We start from the raw sequence: 24,127 nt of genomic DNA on the forward strand, positions 1-24,127 counted from the left end.
GGCGATGGTAGCATAGTTTTTACCCCTTCTGGAAACGCAGGTTTTTCATCCGGCAGACCGAAAATCTACCTCAGAAAACACTCAATTTAAAGACAATATGCATGGAGAAACATAGCCTTATCGCTGATGTTCCTGCAAGAACTCCCTATTTACCATAATTTAAAAACGTGAATTCCTCTACCATTCGCCCTTTAACTATAACAATAGAGACTAGGTTCCAACGATAGAAAGGTTCTACGTACATTAAGTAGTAATCTACAAAGTCTCTAGCTAAATTAAAAAAAAAGAAACTAACGAGCGTGACTAGAACTATAAAGCTACTTAAAGAATACGATTTAATATGACAGTTTGGTCTATAAAAGCAAAATTTTTCAAAAACTTATCCGTTTCTTGGAGTTGAAAATTCTTTGACTAGTTCGTGGATACTCTGCTTCGTAGACTCCTGTTATAATGGAGTCACTGGTTAAAGATGCATTGCGGGATCATCTAGGCAAGACTGCAGCAATTATTCAGACACAACATGGGTTTGTTAAGGGAAAGTCTCTTGTCTGACAAATTTGATTGGATATTATGATGTCGTTAAGGAACTGGATGCAAAAAATAATTTTGATATCATATACTTGCATTTCAGGAAAGCTTTTGACACTGTTACACATGGAAGACTACTGTACAGATTTCAGCAGAATAGTATTAAGGGTAAGTTGCTACAATGGATAAAAGGATGGTTGAGTGGGAGAAGACAGAGGCTGGTAATCAATTGGTGCTGCTCTTCGTGGACTAAAGTTATTAGTGGAGTCCCACAGGGTTCGGTGTTGAGTGCACAGTTATTTTGTATATTTATCAATGATATTGATGAAGGTATATCAGGCTTAGTGTCGAAGTTTGTTAGACAGTGTTGTTAATGACAGTAATGGCAGTGTGCTACTGCAACAGGATCTAGAAAATTTGGGCAGATTGGCTGAGAAATGGCAACTGAAGTTTAGCATTGACAAATGCAAAGTACTGCGTATGGGTAGAAGTAACCCCAGAGAAACGTACCAACTGTGTGGTACTACACTTAGGGTGGTAGAACATGAAAAAGACCTGGGAGTAAGTGTGCAATTAAATATGAAGTTTTCTAAGCAATGCAGACAGGCTGCCAGAGCAGGTAATGGGGTATTGTCAATAATATACAGGAATTTTTCTAGCAGGGAAAAGGAGGTGATTATCCTTCTGTATAAGGCAATGGTCAGGCCACGCCTTGAGTACTGAGTACAGGTCTGGAAGCCTCATTTTAGAAAGGATGTAGATTTGCTTGAGCTTGTACAGAGAAGGGCAACAAGATTGGTGAGGGGAATGAAGGGATCCTCTTACCAAGAGAGGCTTAAGTTCTGCAAATTGCAGCGGCTGGAGACTAGGCACCTGCGAGGTGATCTGATTGAGGTGTATAAGACCTCGAATGGGTTGAGCACGCTGAATTCTGATGGGATTCTTCCACTTGTTCAGATTAAGAACCTAAGGGGACATAAATTCGAATTGAGGAAAGACATGTAGAATAGATGTGCGGAAATTTGCCTTTAGCCAGCGGGTGGTTAATTGCTGGAACAAACTTCCATCTGTCGTTGTGGAAGTTGATAGGTTAAATAAATTTAAGGAGGAACTGGACAAACATTTAGAGGGATTTGTTTTGTAAATTGTTTTTGGCTAATGCTACATAAGCTCGTACACTTGCTTTCTTGCATCACATGCCACTGCTACTATTACTATTATTGTAGTAGGTAAAGTGCATCAAGAAAGTGTTGTCGCCGTAGCCTAGTGGTCAGGCGCGTGGGTTCATAAGTATACGTGCCTTGAGTGACCGGAATTCAAGCCTGTGAGTGCTGAATACGGTGCTGTTTCTTGTATTCTGCCTATCTTGTGAACTCCTCTGACCGTTTGATCGTCCCGGAGTATAAACAGAAAATTTATTTATTTATTTATACTAAGATTGTTTAATGTTTTGAATCAGAGAGCCTGAAATACGGATTCTGTGTTCTTAGTTATGTGTTGTTTATTACGAAGCATTACAAAACCTGGATGTGGCTGAGTCGGTCTCAGCTGAGAATAGCATGAGTTTTCTCCAGAAACTCTGGTTTTTCGTCCTGCAAACAGAAAATCGACCTCAGAACCCACGCAATTTACAGACAATATATATACGGAGCAATTATAGCTTTGGTTGCTATAATTGCTCCGTACAACAAAACGTGGAGCAAATTTTACATTGGAAGATATGTGCAGTGAAGTTAAAACAGTTACTTGCATATATCTTTTATATATCACTTAGTAATTAATTAGTAACAAGAATATTGAATATTTACTTTTGATTTCTGTTAATAACAGAAAAAGAGAAATAATTAATTTAAGAAATAAAATTCTAATGCGCCTGAAATGTATGCCAGTGCCTACTTTAACTGACTTGGTTTTTTTTTTCGTTCCGTTTCAGTTTGATGTGTATTAGTAAAAAAAGTAGGAAATGTACGCAGTGTGTTACACTTTTAGGGGAGTACTATTTTTTCTTAAATGTTTTTTCATTTGCTGTGCTGGATAGAAATGGAAAGTAAATATAGTTATCGCCTAATAAATTTATTACTAAAATTATAATTTTATATTACACTTAATAAAACTATAGGTTTACGTTCCCTAATCTTAGCGATTTACTTTAATTAAAAGTGTATAATATTTATTGGTTTAATATTCAGCTTATGGTTCTTACCCATGGATCTGTGCGACAAGGATTGATGGGCATGTGTAGCTCCTCCCATTGTTTCACAATGATTGGGTGCTGATCATCGTGATTTTCTGTTGAAATGAATGCCGTTTTGCAAAAGACTTCAGCCAGCAGTGTGTTTATTATTTTTTTGCTTATCAATCGGGTTAATCTTCAGTATGCCATAATAGTTAAAAGGAGAGGTTATGTTACTTTGTACGATTTTCGGGAGAGATTCAAGCCAAAAGAAAAATATACAATTCACTGTTTATTCCTTTTTTGGTTACTATCGGGTTGATATTTAGTATACCGTAGTTAAAAAGAGGGGTTACGCTAGTTTATACGATTTTTGAGAGGGATTCAAATCCAAAAAATACACAATTAGCGTTTTTTTTCGCTTGAAATCTTCCGAAGTAGTATAAACTAATCTAACCTATTTTACTACACGGTTTACGGTTATTAAATAATAGATTACGGGCAAAAAGAGCGGTAAGTGATAGCGAATGAAATGTGTTGTAAAAGAAATGAGCGGTAATTAATACTGTATAAACTCATTCTCATATAAAAAAAAAAAAACGGGAAGTTATAGGGAATTGAATGCATTGAAAAGAAAATTAGTGATAAAATCCGTGAATTATTCGCAGTAGTACACCTATCAATTACTTCCTAATTCCTTTACTTGCTAATTCATTTCACAAATATATGTGGCCCCAATTATAATCTCAACAATGTCCATTTCCACTTGCAGTCTGCCAAACCCCATGTTCTTTTTCTCACAGAATCTCAGTTATAGGTTGATTCAAATACTGCTCATCTCAGTTGCCCAAATTATTCGCTGTATGATTCCTTTCGCCTCAAAGGTGGTACTTGTGCATATGTCCGTTCCGATATTCCCTGTCAGAGACTTGGTAATATGGAATCTCCGCTTTTCGATCTTCCCTGGCTTAAAATCTCTCTACCTCAGTGTGTCAAATTCATCTGTTGTCTCTACCGTCATTCCAACTCCACTAATCATTTGGAGCTCCTTGACTTCCTCTCTTTGCAACTTGACTTTCTCCAGTCCAACTTTCCTAACAGTGAGGTAATTTTCCTTGGTAATTTTAATGTTCACAACTCCAGCTGCCTTCAGTTTTCTAGTCACACCGACCGAGCTGGTCGAAATGCCGAGGCTTTTGCAATTACTAATGACCTTGCACAGATTGTTCATTTACCTACAAGAATACCGCACAATCCTAATCATACAGCCAACACGCTTGACCTTTTTCTCACAAACAACCCTTCTAAGTACACTGTTGAAGTGAGTGGGCCTTAGGCACTTCAGACCACAACTTGGTGATTGTCTCTTCTCCAATGGAGCCTTTATCTCATGGCTATTCCCAACCTCGTGTTGTTTGGCATTACAAGAATGCAAAATGGGATGACCTGCGAGATTTATTTTATTTTTTTCCTAGGTCGGATTACTGTTTCAAAACTTCTGATGTCACTGTTTGCTCAGATCGTGTCAGTGAAATTATTCTTGCAGGAATGGAATCCTTTATCGCACACTCCACTTTTAAATCTCGTGCTTTATCTAAACATTGGTTTTCCAATAAATGTGCTAAGGCTGTTCAAGAGAAGAATGTTGCATATCGTAATTGGCTTGTTTCTGATCCTTGAGTTTCATTTTCTACCTACACCAAAATCTCGCAATGTAAGGCAGTTATTAATCAGTCCAAACTAGAGTTCGAACAGGCTAAGAGTAGAAAACTTGCTTCTTGTCCTAATGGTAGCCGAGCATTCTGTTCTCTTGCCAAAGCTATTGGTGGCAACTTTTGCCCATCTTGCTCCCACCGTGTCCAAACCAGACGGTTCTGTTGTCACTTCAGCTAAGAATAAAGCTGACCTGCTAGCATCCCATTTTTCTTCCAACTCATGTATTAATGATCTTGGTAAAACACCTCCCACCATTCCCAACACGCTCCATTCAGTGCTTCCTGTGGTCATCTGTCAAAAGGATGTCAGAAGGACTTTGACGAAACTTGATGCTAAGATAGGTCCAGGTCCCGATGGTATTTCTCCACTTGTTTGTTCAGTAAATAAGTTCAGTAAGTTCAGGAGCACAGGTTCTCAAAACCTGTGCTTCTGAACTTACTCCTGTTCTTTGCCGCTTTTTTCCCTTTCTTATTGCAAAGGTGTTTTTCCTTCTGGAAATGTGATCATATCCTGCCAGTTACTAAAGGGTGACAAATCCCTTCCATTGCAATTATTTCTACTCTTTCTAAAGTAATGGAGAAATCAATTAACCGCCAACTCTTAAACTACCTAAAAACCTCCCGTCTCATCAACGATCGCCAGTATGGATTTCGTCAGTGTCGATCCACTAGTGATATTCTGGCCTATGTCACTCATTTATGGACTAATTCACTGGAAAAGTTCGGTGAAACACAAGCAGTTGCTCTTGACATCTCAAAGGCTTTCTATCGTGTTTGGCATAAAGCTCTTCTAAACAAGCTTCCATCTTATGGTTTGCCAACTGTTTTTTGTAATTAGTTATCCAGTTTTCTCTGTGATCGCTCACTGAGGGTGATGGTAGATGGATCTCTGTCTTCCAACTTCTCCACTAATGCTGGTGTTCCCCAAGGTTCAGTTCTTTCCCCCACCTCTTTTCCTCTTGTATATAGTAGTAGTAGTGGCATGTAATGCAAGAAAGCAAGTGTATGAGCTTATGCAGCATCAGCCAAAAAAAAAAAAAAAAAAAAAAAAAAATCACACCATTCCCTCCAAATGACTCTCCAGTTCCTCCTTAAACTTATTTTGCCTGTCAACTTCCACAACGACATATGGAAGTTTGTTCCAGCAATTAACCACCCGCTGGCTAAAGGCAAATTTCCACACATCTGTTCTACATCTGTCTTTTCTTAATTTGAATTTATGCCCCCCCTTAGGTTCGTAATCTGAACAAATGGAAGGATCCCATCAGAATTCAGCGTGCTCAACCCATTCAAGGCCTTATATACCTCAATCAGATCACCGCGCAGGTGCCTAGTTTCCAGCCACTGCAATTTGTAGAACTTAAGCCTCTCTTGGTAAGAGGATCCTTTCATTCCCCTCACCAATCTTGTTGCCCTTCTCTGTACACGCTCAAGTAAATCTACATCCTTCCTAAAATGAGGCCTCCAGACCTGAACGCCGTACTCAAGGCGTGGCCTGACTATTGCCTTATACATAGGGACAATCACCTCCTTCTGCCTGCTAGCAAAATTCCTACATATCATTCACAAAACCCCATGATTCTGCCCTGGCAGCCTATCAGGATTGCTCAGAAAACTTCATATCTGACTGCACAATTACTCCCAGGTCTTTTTCATTTTCTACCACCTTAAGTGTAGTATCACACAGTTGGTACGTTTCTCTGGGGTTACTTCTACCCATATGCAGTACTTTGCATTTGTCAAGGTTAAACTTCAGTTGCCACTTCTTATCCCATCTGCCCAAATTATCTAGATCCTGTTGCAGTAGCACACTGCCATTACTGTCATTAACAACCCTGCCGACCTTTGTATCATCTGCAAACTTCGACATTAAGCCTGATATACCTTCATCAATATCATTGATAAATATACAAAACAACAGTGGACCAACACCGAATCCTGTGGGACTCCACTAATAACATTAGTCCACGAAGAGCAGCACTCATTGATTACCACTGTATTCTTTCCCTCAACCATCCCTTTATCTGTTGTAGCAACTTGCCCTTAATACCATTCTGTTCCAATTTGTACAATAGTCTTCCATGCGAAACAGTGTCAAAAGCTTTCCTGAAATCCAAATATATGATATCAAAATTATTTTTTGCATCCAGTTCCTTTGTAACCACATCATAATATCCTATCAAATTTGTCAGACAATACTTTCCCTTAACAAACCCATGCTGTGTCTGAATTATTGCTGCAGTCTTGTCTAGATGATCCTGCAGTGCATCTTTTACCAGTGACACCATTATTTTACCCGGAACAGAAGTGAAACTAACTGGTCTGTAATTACCCGGTAACCCTTCGATCCCCCTTTGTGAATTGGGGATACATTTGCACATTAGCATTAGCATTAGCATTAGTAGAGGCATTTGATGCAAGAAAGCAAGCTTATGCAGCATCAGCCAAAAAAAAAAAAAAAAAACCCACTTCCACTTCACCCCTCTGTTCGTTCAAAATACATGTCCAGCTGAGCCTTAAACTTATTTAGGCTATCAACCTCCACTACAAGGGAGGAAGTCTGTTCCACCAACCAACCACCCGCTGGCTAAAGGCAAATTTCCGCACGACTATCCTACATCTGTCTTTCCTCAATTTGAATTTATGCCCTCTCAGGTGATTTTCTGAGCTAGAGGAAGAATCCCATCAGCATTGAGCATGCTCAAACCATTCAAGGCTTTGTACACCTCTATCAGATCACCTCGCTGGTGCCTAGTTTCCAGACACTGTAATTCGCAAAACTTAAGCCTTTCTTCGTAAGAGCACCCCTTTGTCCCATTCACCAACCTAGTTGCCCTTCCCTGTACTCGTTTCAGCAGCTCTACATCCTTCTTGAAATGACGCCTCCAGACCTGTAAACAGTGCTCTAGGTGTGGCCTGACCATTGCCTTATACAAGGGAATAATTACTTCCTTATCCCTGCTGGAAAAATTCCTGTATATCATTGACAATACTCCATGAGCTACTCTTGCAGCCCGTCTGCACTGCTCAGAGAACTTCATATCTGCCTGCACAACCACCCCCAGGTCCCTTTCATTCTCTACCACTGTCAGCGTAGTACCACAGAGTTGATACGTTGCTCTGGGGTTGCTGTTTCCCATATGTAGTACTTTACATTTGTCAATGTTAAACTTCATTTGCCACCTCTCAGCCCATCTGCTCAACCTTTCCAGATCCTGTTGCAGCAGCATAGTGTCAATAGTGTCCTTGACAACTCTGCCTACCTTTGTATCGTCTGCAAACTTGGACATTAAGCTTGATATACCATCATCAATATCATTTATAAATACAGAAAACAATAAAGGACCCAACACTGAGATCTAAGGGACTCCACTAATAACATTAGTCCACGATGAGCAGTGTCCATTGATTACCACTCTCTGTCTACTCCCCCTCAACCACCCCTTTATCCATAGCAGCAATTTGCCTCCAATGTCACACTGCTCCAATTTGTGTAGCAGTCTTCCATGTGCAACAGTATCAAAAGCCTTTCTAAGATCCAAGTATATAATATCAAAGCTATTCCCTGCATCCAGTTCTTTTGTGACTGCATCATAGTATCCAATCAAATTGGTCAGGCAAGACTTCCCCTTAACAAAACCATGCTGTGTCCGAGCTATAACTGAAGTCTTGTCTAAATGATCCTGCAGTGCTTCTTTAACCAGTGCCTCCATTAATTTTCCTGGAACAGAAGTTAAGCTCAAAGGTCTATAATTACTTGTGTCAGCCTTTGATCCTCCTTTGTGAATTGGGGTCACATTTGCACATTTCCAGTTTATGGGTACCTCCCCTGAGTCCAAGGAAGCTCTCATAATTATGGCTAAGGGTTTGCTTACATCCTTTGCTGCCTCCCTTAATATAACTGGATAGATCCCATCCACCCCGGGTGCCTTTCTTGTGTTTATCTTCAACAGTTTCTCCTCCACTTTACTCCCAGTTATTTCAAGATTCTGTAGCTTACTGCTAGAGTTGAATACACCTCTGGTATTCCCCTCGCTGAATAACTCCTCATGTGTGAGGGGAATGCCAGAGGTGTATTCAACGCTAGGAGGTCCCCACGGACATCTCCAGTCCGTGGGGACCTCCCCTGAATCCAAGGATGCTCTCATAATTATGGCTAAGGGTTTGCTTAGTTGCTTTGCCGCCTCCTTTAATATAACTGGATAGATCCCATCCACCCCAGGTGCTTTTCTTATGTTTAACTTCAATAATTTCTTCTCCACTTTGCTTTCAGTTACTACAAAATCATTAAGTATCCTGCTACAATTTGATAACCTTGTGCCATTTTCAAACCTTAATAATTCCTCATGTGTGAATGTAGATGCAAAATACTCATTCAGCTTGTTTGCTATCTGAGCAGGATCATCAACAGTAGAACCATCGATGTCAAGTGGACCAATCAGATTCATCCCCTTCCTTTTAGAGTATATATAAGTAAAGAAATCCTTGCTGTTTTTCTTAGCATCTTTTGCCAAGGATTTCTCGTAATCTGCCTTCGCCTGCCTAACGTCCTTTGTGACCTGATTACAGACTAGCTTATATCTGCCATAGGCTTCTTAGTCGCATGATAATTTATATGCACGCCATGCATTTTTCTGACCTTCTTGCATTGACTGGAAGGTCATATTAATGACCTTCTTGCATTGACTGGAAATCCTATCCATAGTTTTCGCCGATGATAGCACATTGCATTCCCCTTTCCATTTTGAGGCACCTTGTCCTACTCAATCAGCTTCAACTTCTCGAAAATCTGCTACCAATTCCTTAAATGCCGACCTCCAGGTTATTCTCCAGTTGGGCAAAGACAACTTAATTGATTTCAATCCTTCTAAAACTCAGTCTTGTCTTATATCTCGCAAAAAGGATTCTTGTGTGCTTATGCTTATCTTTGGTGACACTCCGATTTCTAGACAAAATGATATCTCTTTTGGGGATTAACTTGAATTCTAATCTCTCTTGGCACAAGCACATTACAAATATTGCTTCCTCTGCATCTAAAAAACTTGGTTTTCTCTTTCGCTCGCTTATTTTTCTTCCAAACTGCTGTTCACTCTTTACAAATCGGAAATCCGTACTACCATGGAATATTTTTCCCACAACTGGGGTGGTGCCCCCCAAAACCTCTCTCAGGCTTCTTGATTCCGTTCAGAAGAGGGCAGTTAAGTTTATTAATGATTCATCTCTAACAGAATCTCTCCACTTGCTGTCTCATAGGCGCAGTATAACCGTAGTCGTTTTTGCGCGAATAAAATCAAAATCAATCAATCAATCAAGCTGTCTCATAGACGTACTGTTTCTGCTGCATGCCTCTTCTACAGATATTCCCATGGGCACTGTTCTTCTGAATTGGCTTCTATAATTCCCTGTCTCTTTCAAAACAGTCCGAACACGTGTCGCCACCAGGCAACATCAATTTACTGTTCTACTTCAAACTCACAGAACCAACTTTTCATCTTTCTCGTTTATTCATTCAACTGACATTTTCTGGAACAACCTTCCTTCATACGTATTTCTTGAAAATTACAGTCTACAGAAGTCCAAGTCCAATGTCAACAAATATCTTCTTTCGTCTTCTCAACCTCCAGCCCAAGCAGGGTACTAAGTACTATAGGTTCTAATACCTCTCGTGTTTGGGGTTTACATAAAAAAGAAAAAAAAAAATTAGTGAGAAGCAGTGGGCGGAGCTACACGTGCCCATCGCTCCTTGTCGCACAGATTCATGGGTAATCACCATAAACTGAACGTTAACCTATTTATTACTCTGGTATGGGCTTGGCACACTCAGGGTCCTGAGCTTGATATCATCATTCTTTCCTCTCTCTCTCTCTCTCTCTCTCTCTCTCTCTCTCTCTCTCTCTCTCTCTCTCTCTCTCTCTCACGCACACAGGGTAACTCGGGAAATTTTTTTTGGCTGGTGCTGCAGAAGCCTCAGGCTTCCTTTGAACCATATGGCTAATAATAATAATATTCACATCATGTTCACGAGGCTCGCATAGTAATGTACGGATGCGTGCACAGACTGTCTAAAGCTAATAATACTGCATTAAAACTATATTTAACCTATGAAATCTTTTTTCATACAAATTGTGTACAAAAAAGAAATGTTGCCGCATTTCTGTTTGTCAGATTCTAGTGAATTTGATATATTATTATAATATTTAGCTATATGGTGCAAGGAAGCCTGAGGCTTTTGCTGCACCAGCCAAAAAAAAATATTTCATAGATACCCCGAGAGAGAGAGAGAGACAGAGAGTGAGAGTAAAAGGGAATCGTCAGGAAAGAGAAGGATGGTGATATCCAGCTCAGGATCCTAGGTGCCACCCCATACTCACCAAATGTGAGCCCCTGTGGTAATATGGCACAACAAAAATTTTTAACAAGCCCAAATACAAAATTTTATGTAAATCTGTCCGCTGGTAGACCCTCTGTTACACGTGGACGGACAAACATGGTGAAGACAATACATGCTTAGCATATGTATGTACGAACGCTCCTGAAAAAGGTAAAAAAGTTACTTGTTGCCTTTGGCGCACTTTGTTGTGATATTTATATGCGTATATATTATATTTATTATCTGCTGTATCACGCTGTTGGGAAACCATAATATGGCGAAAATAGCTTTTCTGTTTCGAGTATCATTAACTGGTCATTATTTATTTTTTTTTTTCTGGGTGTGCCGCTTCAGGACACCAACTAGTATTTCTTCTCAAAGTGTAGTCCGCGAACCCCTGAAGGTCCGCGAGACTCTTTCAGGAGGATCCACGAGGCCAAAACTATTTTCATAATAATACTAAGACGTTATATACTGGTGTGCAAAATTTAACTCTTGGCACTATTTTCCTGTAGCTTCTCATAGGAGTGGCCTGTATATGGGAAAAGCATACCAAAGGAACCTCGGGAAGTACAGAAATGATGAAGGAAACAACACCGACACAACAACGGAAACAAAACGGTACAGAGGGATTTTATTCAAAAATAGCAACATGGCACTGGCTGCCATAATACAGATGCATCACTGACAAAGAGGGAACAAAGGTAAGAGATGGTCCTCAGTAGGAGATATGGCCACCCCTAATGTCGATACAGGCTATGCACTGTCTGTCCATACTTAGAACAATGTTGTTAATAAGTTCTTGCGGTAACATCGTCCATTCCTCTGTCAACGCTATCTTCAGCTTGTGAACATTTTCTGGTAGGTGTGGACGTGCCGGTAGGCGTCTCCCCAGAGCGTCGCATATGTGTTCGATAGGATTTAGATCGCGGGAACGGGCAGTCCAATCCATATGAACAATGTCATCACTTTCCAAAAGCATATCAACAGCTGCAGTGCGATGGGATGTGGCGTTATCATCCTTAAACACGAACTCTGCGCCAATGGCACCGCGGAACAGACACACATGGGGAAGGATTACTTGAGTACAGTATCGTGCACCGGTTACAGTACCGCCTTCCAGTATCCTGGGTTGTGTACGTCCATCCAAGATAACGCCTTACCAGACGAGAACACCTCGACCGCCATATCGATCCATTTCAGTCATGTTTGCGGGGTGATACCGTGTGCCAACCTTTCGCCAGATTAGCCGACGCCCATAATCGCTGCTGAGACTGAATCTACTCTCATCGGTAAAGCGTACCTTAAGTAAAGATTTTGTGGTTGTAACCTTTAGAAATAGTGTTGGTCCTCAAGTTTTGCACACCAGTGTACTATGATTTTGAGGGTTCTCAATAATTTTTTAGAGTGTAAATGGGTCCTGAGACCAAAAAGTTTTAGAACCGCTGTTCTGGATTTTTTTATTTTTTATTTATTTATTTTTTTGCAACGACCGGCAAATTAAATCTGCAGAGCAATAAAGGGCCAAGGTGTAAGCAACTGTTTTGACAAACTTGTCATCTTGAGATCATGTACTTGAGTTATAATTAAAATTTTTTTTTGTTTTATTGGCTGATTAGATGGAATTTGTCAGACATTCTTAAATATAATAGCGTGCATGTTATGTTACCTTGACGTTTTGTGTGGTTATACTAAAACGCCCCCTAGTGGTAGTTGTAATATCTAGATGCAGTTTTCTTATCTGAAACGAGCGGGTATTGTTTGTGATTTAAATTAATAAGGATAGAGAACTCTTCAATTATAAACATGGTAAGAACATTAATGCTTTTTATAAGAATTCATAAAAATTCATTATAGTAAGAAATCAGTACCTCCAGGTGTTCTCTTTCATTGTGTGCAGCGTTATCAAGGTTTTTCTTTCATTGGTATTTGGACGTAAAATGACGACTGTCTTGTACGCGAAATGGCCGTTGATTGTGTTATTTTTATGAGTGTGGAATATTTGTAACTAAAATATATGTCTGCATATTTATTTTATTTTGCTTTGTTTTTCTGAGTCCAATCAATATTATATTTAAGTACTATTGCTGTAACTAATGTTTAAGGAATGTATTCTCATTGGTATTGTTTTAGGGTTAACGGATGATTCCCCCCCCCCACACGCGCACACCCGTAATATTTAGCATTTAACATTAAATTAAATGACATATGATTGCGAGTTCGAAACAAGGAACTGATTGTTTTGCATTTACATGTTGCCCAGAAGATAATCTTGAATATTTAATGATGTGCATATTTTTTATCATTTAGTAAGTAGTATGATGGTTATTTACCTTACCTTACCTGATTTTTAGTTGTCATAATTAAGTTTGCCGAAGCTTAGGGCAACATTGGATGCTTTTTTGTTTTGACTAATTTGACTCAGTTTTTTCTCATTAGCGTAAAAAAAAAAAGGCGTGTGTACTCACACAAAAGCTAATATTGATTGTATTATTTTGGGGGAACTGATGGGAATGTTTATGTATGCATCTGATCATTTTCAACTTTGTATTAACGAATTTATTATTATTATTGTTATGCAGCATCTGAAAAAAAAAAAAAAACCAGCAACAATACTACCCACATTTCTCCCATCTAATACATGGATGGACAGTTCCTGCAGCCATCCTTTTTTCAGTTTGAATTTGTGCATGTCTGAGAAAGTGTTAGAATACCATCATCAAGCTTACTCCAACCATTTAAAGCCTCAAATACTTCAATAAGTTTTTCCTTACAAGTGCTTAGTTTCCAAGCACTGCAATTTGCAGAACCCAAGTCTTTTGTGGTAAGAGTATCCGTTTGTTGTTCTTGGGTAATTTGGTTGCTCTTCTCTACACCTATTCCAACAATCCACATCGTTTCTTAAAATGAGCTTTCCAGACCTGTATGCCATACTCAAGGTGTGGCCTAACCATAGGCCGCCGTAGCCTAGTGGTCAGGCTCGCGGGTGCATAAGTACACGTGCCTTGAGTGACCGGGGTTCAAGCCCGTGACTGCTGAATACGGTGCTGTTTCTTGTATTCTGTCTATCTTGTGAACTCCTCTGACTGTTTGGTCGTCCCGGAGTATAAACAGAAAATTTATTTATTATAATGGGATAATCAGCTCTATTGACCCTGCTGGTGAAGTTCCTGTATATCATTGACAGAACCCCATGAACTGTTCTGACAGCCCATCTGCACTACTCTGAGAATTTCATGTTATACTGTTGAATTTTACCCCTTGGTTTCAGCTGTTCTCCATCAACTTGAGTATGGTACCACATAATTGGTATGTTATTCTGGGATTATTGCTGTCCTTATGTAGTACTTTGCATTTGCTAATGTTAAACTTCAGTTGCCACTTCTCCGCCCATCTTCCAAATTTATCAAGATCTTTCTGCAGTGGTATGCTTTGATTCCTGTCATTAACCACCCTGTCGACTTTTGTGTCATCTATAAACTTAGACATTAACTTTGATATGTCTTCATCAGTATCATTTATAAATACTGTAAACATTAAGGGGCTCATCATGGAACCCCGAGGGACTCCACTGAAGTTACTTTTTCATGTGACAAAGACAGCTGAGGTTAGTGGAGTAAAATGGATAATTAAAAAAAAATAGAATAAATGTTTTGATTACTGTTTTATTTATTTATAGTTTGTATGTGATGAAATCTGTTATGCCTATATCAGGGGTGGGCATGCATGAGGTCACTGAGAGCCGCATTCCGGTTTTTCATATATTATAAAGAGCCACACCATAGTTACATAGTATTAAATACACAAATTCAAATTTAATTTAATTTAATTAATATGATTACATATTCTACACAAGCCTTAAGTGCTATGTAAAGTATACATATATAAGAAAATATAATTAAGAGAAAGAAAATACAAAATAATTATTTCAAAATTTTAATAATAAAAATGCATTAATAAAAAGTATAACATTTAACGAAGACCTTTGGTCAAATCTTTGAAATTTGGTGTAAAATTTGTTAAAGCCGTTCGCAGCAATTCAGCGAGATGATGATTGGTCAACTGTGAACGATATTTCGACTTCACAAACTTCATTGTGGAGTACAAAGATTCACAGCAATATGTTGTACCAAAAATTGAAATTAGACGGCAAGCAGCTTTCTTTAAATGTGGATATTTTGATTCTTGCACGAGTTTCCAAAATTCAATTACATTAGTAGATTTATGCTGCATTTGCAATGCCTGATCCTCTTTCATCTCTAATAACTCCAATTGCCCAGCCGCTTTTTCAACAAATATTATTTCAGAAATTGGAAATCCATCTTCAATAATATCACAAATAAATGGGTTCACAAAATATGCAAATGTAGATTTCAAACTTTTCAAATCTTCAAACCTATGTTCGAAATGTGCTTGCAATTCTTCCAATTTTTCTTTGTATTCGTCTAACTTTTCTTCTTTGATATTAATTATATTTGCTTTTACTCGTGGAAAATGATTAAATATTTGTTCTTAAGATCGTACACAAAAAGTCGAAGTTTAGCTTCAAAACTAAATACAGTTTGTGACAAATCAATAATATTTTTTTCCTTTCCTTGTAAAGCCAAATTAAGTGTTTGCAAATGTTCTATAATGTCTGTAAGGAACATTAAGTCAGAAAGCCAAGTTTCATTTTTTAATTCTGGGTATTTTTTACCTTTTTCTTTTGTAAATGTTATGATAGGATTTAGGAGTTCCACAAAACGGCCCAAAACATTGTAAGTTGACAGCCATCTTACAACACACCATAGGGATAAATCACTGGGCAATTCATCTGTTTCGTCATTCCCTCGCAACTCTTCTAAAAAGTTCTTAAATTGACGATGTGTTTTGGCATTTGTTCTAATTAAATTCAAAATCTGCAAAACAATCTTCCACACATTTTCGTATTTGAAGTACTTCGCTATGAGATGCTCGCGGTGAATTATGCAGTGAAGAGGTAAGAAACGTGGAATTTTAGGATCGCTGTTTAAAAGACCAATGAGACCTTGGTTTTAACCTACCATTGCAGGCGCTCCGTCAGTCACAATACTTACAAGTTTATCACGAGGCAATTCAAACCTATTCATTACTTCATCAAGCGCATTTCTAACATCGATACCGCGAGTTGTTTCGATAAGAGCTACTAGGTCTAACATTTCTTCCTTCACATTTACGTCTGCAGATACATAGCGGACAAAAACGGCCAATTGTGGAACATCCTGAATGTCTGTAGACTCGTCGAGAGCTAAACTAAATGCTGTACAATTTTTCAAATCACACATCAAACTATTTTCAACATTTTTACTAATTGCACCAATACGACGCTCAGTTGTACGGCGTGACATAGGAACCTGTGCTATCAATTTATGCAGTTTTGTATTATCTGGATCCAAAACTTTAACCACTTCTTCCAAGTTTCTTTTAATAAATTCTCCTTCTCCATATGGACGTTTGGCACGAACAATATTCCAAGCTATCAAAAAACTAGCTTCGTTTGCTCTGTCATCTTCGCGACTAAAAGAAGACAAGAGTCCTTGTTGCTTATGAAGACCAGATTGCAAGGACTTAAGTTTCTCTGTTCGCAATTTTGAATTTAATGGATATTGAGTTGAAAAGTGGGGATGACTTACTTCGTAATGTCGACGTAAATTGCTTACTTTGTAGTTTGCAATTGTAACTTTACAAATAAGACACGACGACTTTCCATTATTGTCAATAAAAGCAAAATTTTCTACCCACTCTTCTTGAAAGATTCTATTTTCTTGTTCGTATTTTCGTTTTTTGATATTTTCTGAGGTCATGTTATCAAAAAATTTAAATAACTTTAATTCCAAAGTCTGAAATTGAAACAAAATAATTAAATTAATTTACGGCGCGGAAAAATTACACTCGTAACTTTTTACGCACAAGTCCACTGATGGCGCCAGCAGTGTAAATGCGCACGGATTTATTTATAATCAAAATAAAAATAGCAAGATATCTAGACAAAAAAAAAATAAACACAACATAAAATCCGTATAACAAAATATTAGTTACTTAGTTATATTTTTATAATTTAACAAGATTCACTGAAAAAATTTCTGAAATAATAAAAAAAAAAGGATTTAAATTTTCAATGGGAGCCGCACTTAACTCAACGAAGAGCCGCATTTGCCCACCGTTGGCCTATATCATTGTTCAAACAGTAAAAGTGGTAGCAATTTTAAAAGAAGGATCATCAGTAAGAATTTAACCTTTTTGATAAGCCTTTCTTTCTAACCTATTCACAAATACATGGTGCCCATCTTTATTTTTTGCATCTGACCCACTGAATTCTAAATTATGGTAGTATCCCATATGTTTAAGCTGAATCACTGTGTTTTTAGCATTAGAATTATGATATTAGTGGTATAAGAACTTTAAATGCCAGTTTCCCATTGTGAGAAATAATCTCTTTTACTGACATTACTTACTAAACGCTGTAGTAGTTCAAGCATTTTGGTTGATAAAAAGTTGCTACAATTCTTCCTGTCATTGCATTTGATGTCCTATCATTCTGTCTTTACAAGTTGCATCAGACATGTGAAAAGAAACTTATTTATTCATCTTAAATTTCTGAATGGTTACTCGAATTTAATTGAGGGACTTAATTAAACTTGTGTATTGAAATTTAGAAATTTAATGTATATGTTCTTAAAATATTTTCAGTGCATGTATTTACTCCTGCTATGTTAAGAAATTGATCTTTTGTTGTTTTCACTTGTGGAACTATTGTCTCACATGGAAATGTGAATAAAAATAATTCTTTAACTTACCTGAAAATTCTGCCCTAACTTAAAATGCCACACGAGTGTGAAAGAAACTGTATTTACTACATCAAGGGAAAAAAGCGCGCGCGTGTGTGTGTGTGTGTGTGTGTGTGTGTGTGTGTGTGTGTGTGTGTGTGTGTGTGTGTGTGTGTGTGTGTGTGTGTGTGTGTGTGTGTGTACATACATACTTTACTTATTTTTACATTATTACTTATTAAATTACGGTACTACTTGGGAGCACAAATTGTACACATATGACTTCAAAAACTTGTTCACCAGCACATTACACGACAATTTGATAAAAGTACTATCTGAATATTACATATAATATTACATCAAGATAAACTAGGATGTAAAAAAACAGTACTGGATAGACCTTGTCAACCTTAATGTGAAAAATAACTACATACAGATGGGTAATAGTATCTATGTGCAAATAAGAGGCGTGGCTATGGGTTCAAGTAGTTCTTGCTCCATAGCCAACCTCAATTTGCACTTTTATGAAAATAAGATTAAAGAAGACATCGCATACTACAGGTACATTGACAATGTCCTTTTCATCAACTATGCAGATTTCGACAATATGGCTAAAAAAATTTATCCCGAAGAACTGACTGTAGAAAGAACCAACATAGAAAGCAACCTACAAGCCACATACCTAGACAGTCAAATCACAATAACAAACGACTTTGTGTACACCAAACACTACTATAAAAGAGACCGGTTTAGATTCCCAGCTATTAAACTAACTAACTGGGAAACTAAATTAGCCAAAAATATACATGGAAACGTGATCAGAAACCAAACCAACAGAATTATACAAATAGAAAGCCTAGAAAGCATTATGGAATCTTTAATAAAACTGAAAAATACCCTCATCAAAAACAATATACCTGACATCAGACACCACATAAATGCAGCCACACAAGCTAAACTCAAACAGTAACCTACTAACATTAATCCTAATAGTATCTTAGAAAAAAATTTTTCCATGGAACATAAACAGCTCCAATTAGAGCTGTGAATTGGCTCCCATTTGAACCCCAGGTTAATTGCACATAGGTGAGGCTCGTCACCTATCTGCACGGTACTCGGATGTCCAAAACCAAATCCCTACTAGCAGAGTTATTAACACCATGAATGTAAATACAGTAATACCCCGAAGTTACGCGATAGGTGGGTCCGACGAAAATCGCGTAAGTCGAATTCGCGTAAGTCGGTGTACAACTTTGCATATAAATACATATAAATTTTGCTTAATTGGGACCAAGGACTAACAAAAAGACTAGTTTAGAAGAAAAATATTAATAAAATTGCAGTTCTTTATACATATTAATACAAAATATGTATTAAAAAAACAAATGACTTACGTAAAAAAGTTATTTCGATGTCGATGGCTTCATAAAATCTAACAAATTCGTCTGACGACACAGCGCGTTCTTTTTTTCACGCAGAATTTCTTCGTTGCAAGCTAATAATTTTTTTATTCCTTGCTTTGTAGCTATAATGCGTTCTTCGTTGGAGTCTATGTTTTCTAAAATTTTTAAGCCCTTTACAATTGAGCCCTTTTCAATTTTCAACCTGTCGAGTTTGCAATTGTCATGTGCTTTTCGCCGTTGCTTCATTTAGGCCTGTAGCACGTGCAATATCACATGGTCTTTCATTTCGCTCAAAGCGTTTCACAATTTCATATTTTTTCTCTATCGACAGAGGTGGACTGGCCATAAGCCCTACCGGGGAAACCCCGGTGGGCCAGTGTGATTTTGGCCATAAACCATAGTATGAGGCCACTATAAATTTTCCCGGGTAAGAATTTTTGACCCAGTCCGCCTCTGTTTATCGATAATTGCTTTTCTTTTTCTCTCTGAATCTGCAGTGTCTTCACCAGGATGCTTCCTTTTCACACCTTTTAAGCATTTTACTCATTTTTAGGGAATAAAGCACAATTACAAAACGAGGAGGCACGCTTGATACGCATAAACAAAGCTGCGCGCGTGTAGCAACTGAATAAACAACACCATAGAGGCAGAGATACACTATTAACACCTCAATTTCTAGGGGTTACTACCATAAAACAATAAAAATCCAGTTGCGTTTCTGCTAGTGAACTCGATCTAATTGCAGTTGCGATTATACCGATAGCTGGAATTGTGTTGGTTTTTACGTTATTACGGTGAAATGTGTCATAAAAGCAGCAAAGTTGAATTTTGTTCATCTTTCGCTCTCATTCTCCGCCGTCGCACCGCATATCGATAACATATGAAAAACGACCTTGAAGATAGTGGGCGGCCAAACGAAAAAAATCAAGAACCGCGTAACTCCGAGTTCGCGTAAGTCGGGGTAGCGTAAGTCGGGGTATTACTGTACACAGTTCATCATCGCCATGCAGGTATTTTGCATTCCACTAAAACAAGATTTATTTACAAGCATGAAACATAACGAGAAACCACAGGGTTAATATTCACATTGAAAGAGGCTATATATATTTGTAAATAATTATCCCCAAGGGCACATCAGGGCTGTCATGCCTTAGACAGGCGTTGCCAGTCCACCCCCTACGGATAACATGTTTAATTTTAAGATCTATTATTTTAGTTTAATTTTAATACCACAAAGTCAATTTATTTCTATTATTTTTCATTTTTGGATTAAATTAATATATTGTATCTGCTTCCCAAAATAATACAAGCAAAAATATACAATTCTCCAAGCTTTAAATTATAAATAACATCCAGCCCACTCTCAGGAATGCAAAGTATTAGATTTTGCCTACAGCAAGGTAAACTATCACGCCACAGATAAAACCTGGTACTTCTGCGCAATAGTACTACACACTTAAAACCTAATGAAGGTGGGAAAATTGAACATTTTCAGACTGACCGCCACAGGATATGGTGGTGAGGTACTATGATATTTCAATCTTATACATATCCATAGGGCTTTGAATCTCCTATCACAGTTTGCTGTCATATACGTAAACAAACCACCCTGTTTATTTAAAATTAGTACATGTATTTAAGAATTTACTCTCATTATTCCAAATAATTCACCAAGTAATTACCTAAAGTTAATCTAGCAAAACTGGTATAGAGATTACAGAAATGCATATGTATGATGCATTATACCTCTAGTATGGCTGTATGTCTGCTCAAAGCCCTCGAGGAAGTAGCAGAGGAATGGCCTTGAGGGAGAGTGTTAATTTTTCACTAACTTTTGCTAATTTTCTCCAGCTTTCTCTAATTTTATTTAAATTTACATTAATTTATTGTTTTTAACTGTATCTAAGTTATATATTTTTATACATAAGGCTGTCCGTGCCAGGGCTAGATTTACATATAACTAGTGGGTTGGTTAGGGTCACTACAAACCTATGCTTCCAAGTAGTACTATAATTTTGACCTAGTCAAGATCCTTGATTTATTCTGAATTTAGATAGCAAGATTTTGGAAGTTAATTAATACTTAGTTTCCGTAGATTTACCGTTCGTAACTTGCCGCCATTGTTATACGATACAACGTTATATCCCGTACTAGATAGCGTTAGCTTAGTATAGTATGTTATATAATAGTGTCAATTAAATTGTATTTTTTTAACTAAATACATATAACGACTTAGATTTTACAAACGTAACATTATTAATTAATACATAACTTGATACGGAAGTTATATAATGAAACTCGGAGATAATACTCGATACTGAAAAAAATATATATAGATATATGTAGTGTTATAACTGCATTGGGATATAAGTTTAAGGTTATAATTTTGTACTGAAATTGAAATTTTATTGAAATTGAATTGAAATCATGACTCAGACCAGAGCAGCAAAGCAAAAAGCTCAAGCTAATGGGAGTGCTGTGGCTCAGGGGAGAACTGAGGGGGGCAGTTGTCCTCTGAATCACAGCCTTTTAAAATGCACTGCTTGTTGTTTGATGTTTGTGGAGCAATCAGGTACTGGACATGATATTGCCAAGGGAAATGTCTTTGTGTGTGCACGATGTAAGGAGTGTGAGGAAATCGGGCAAAAACTCAGTGTTGTTATGGGCCTATATGAAAGCTTGAAGGACAGGGTGGATGCCCTCGAAAGATCTAAATTGAGGGGCCCATCAAGCTCTCAGCTGCCCACATCAATGCCAGATCTTGCACTTGATCATCATGCAACACAGCGGCAACCTCGAGGTTGTCACAGACATTCTCTCAGATATGCCAGACAAGCTGTAGTTGCTACCTGGGAGTCTGAAACGCTGATGGAATTGATATTCGGGTGACACTAAGTCAAGTGGACCCAATTTCGGCGAAGTTCGGACAGTCTGTGACAGCCAAATCCTCTGCTTGCACCTTCACGATGGTGGGACTGTTAATAATCCTGGGTATAACCTCCATGCACAAGTACATGGTGGGAGACCACCCAGGTGTGAACCAATATAAGCAGGGGTCAAGGTGTGGCACCCACACCACATGGAGGAATGCCGCCCCTCTATGTTACCAGGCAGTACTAGGTGGTAGATGACTCTCATCAACCGGTGAAATACCACCACTTTGCTTATTGGAGGCTTGAAGTGGTGGAACCCATGTTTAGTCTCTAGAGCTAAGTTCCAGCCAACCCTTCCCTATCTCTTCCATCATGCAGTATGATTGATGACTTTTGAGGTTATGATGAATGTCGTGGCGAGATCCAATATTCCTTACATTTCGAGGGTACAGCTCTAAAACAGTGTTCGCAGGCCGGCCGCTAGTTAGTACACCGGACTGAACCTATTGGTAACTCTCTAGGAGGCTTCTGGATCAGCTAGTGTATAATCTTGCTACCTCTACTCTGCCAGATAGTGACTGGAGGGAGTCAGAGTAGTGTGTATGCGGGGAGCATTGTCGAGGCCACGTTATGTCAAGGATCTGGGTATATTCTTACCACATGTACGCCATATCCAAAAATTTCATTACTTCATACAGCATGTCCCACCCACTTTTTCTTACTATTGAATACCCCATGAATTGTCAAACTAATAGAGCAAGCTTATCTGCGAAAAGATCTAAACCTCCCAAGGACTTCCTAATTCATTTCACAAATATACGTGGTCTCAATTCTAATCTCAACGATGTCCATTTCCACTTGCAGTCTGCCAAACCCCATGTACTTTTTCTGACAGAATCTCAGTTATCGGTTGATTCAACTACTGCTCATCTCAAATGCCCAAATTATTCGCTGTATGATTCCTTTCGCCTCAAAGGTAGTACTTGTGCATATGTCCGTTCTGATATTCCCTGTCAGAGACTTGGCAATTTGGAATCTCCTCTCTTTGATCTTCTCTGGCTTAAAATCTCTCTACCTCATTGTGTCAAATTCATCTGTTGTCTCTACCGTTCTCCCAACTCCACTAATCACTTGGAGCTCTTTGCCTTCCTCTCTTTGCAACTTGACTTTCTCCAGTCCAACTTTCCCAACAGTGAGGTAATTTTCCTGGTGATTTTAATGTTCACAACTCCAGCTGGCTCCCATTTTCTAGTCACACCAACCCAGCTGGTCGAGATGCTGAGGCTTTTGCAATTACTAATGACCTAGCACAGATTGTTCATTTACCTACAAGAATACCGGACAATCCTAATCATACAGCCAACATGCTTGATCTTTTTCTCACAAACAACCCTTCTAAGTACACGGTCGAAGTGAGAGGTCCTTTAGGCACTTCAGATCACAACTTGGTGATTGTCTCTTCTCCAATGGAACCTTTTAGCTCATGGCTATTCCCAACCTCGTGTTGTTTGGCATTACAAGAATGCAAAATGGGATGATCTGCGAGACTTCTTTTCTTCTTTTCCTTGGTCGGATTACTGTTTCAAAACTTCTGATGTCAACGTTTGCTCAGATCGTGTCAGTGAAATTATTCTTGCATGAATGAAATCCTTTATCCCACACTCCACTTTAAAATCTCGTCCTTTATCTAAACCTTGGTTTTCCAATAAATGTGCTAAGGCTGTCCAAGAGAAGAATGTTGCATATCGTAATTGGCTTGTTTCTAATTCTTCAGTTTCATTTTCTGCCTACACCAAAGCTCGCAACAATTGTAAAGCATTTATTAATCAATCCAAACTAGAGTTTGAACAGGCTAAGAGTAGAAAACTTGCTTCTTGTCCTAATGGTAACCGAGCATTCTGTTCTCTTGCCAAAGCTATTGGCCGCAACTTTTGCCCATCTCTGCTCCCAACTCTGTCTAAACCAGATGGTTCTGTTGTCACTTCAGCCAAGGATAAAGCTGACCTGCTAGCATCCCATTTTTCTTCCAGCTCATGTATTAATGATCTTGGTAAAACACCTCCCACCATTCCCAACACGCTCCATTCAATGCCTCCTGTGGTCTTCCGTCAAAAGGATATCAGAAGGATTTTGATAAATCTTGATGCTAAGAAAGCTCCAGGTCCTGATGGTATTTCTCCACTTGTTCTCAAAACCTGTGCTCCTGAACTTACTCCTATTCTTTGCCACCTTTTTTCACTTTCTTATTCCAAAGGTGTTTTTCCTTCTGCTTGGAAATTT

At 38.4% G+C, this 24,127-nt stretch overlaps 1 protein-coding gene across 2 annotated transcripts in view; it reads left to right on the top strand.

Annotated features, from left to right (window-relative positions):
- The window catches only part of LOC150075441 (uncharacterized), a 135,530-nt gene that overhangs the window by 16,707 nt on the left and 94,696 nt on the right, over nt 1-24,127 (top strand). Inside the window, exon 1 of one of the 2 annotated variants that reach the window (XM_090389213.1) lies at nt 12,489-12,595. The exons of the other annotated variant lie outside the window; for it this stretch is intronic. Coding sequence (XP_090245339.1) covers nt 12,593-12,595 — 3 coding nt within the window. The 5' untranslated portion in view covers nt 12,489-12,592. Of the gene's footprint in view, nt 1-12,488; nt 12,596-24,127 lie in introns of those variants that run through there. 2 annotated transcript variants of the gene reach the window in all.

The sequence above is a fragment of the Mastigoproctus giganteus genome, chromosome 14, assembly GCF_048544385.1.
Source record: "Mastigoproctus giganteus isolate SK-2022 chromosome 14, ASM4854438v1, whole genome shotgun sequence".
Classification (NCBI taxonomy): Eukaryota; Metazoa; Arthropoda; class Arachnida; order Uropygi; family Thelyphonidae; genus Mastigoproctus; species Mastigoproctus giganteus.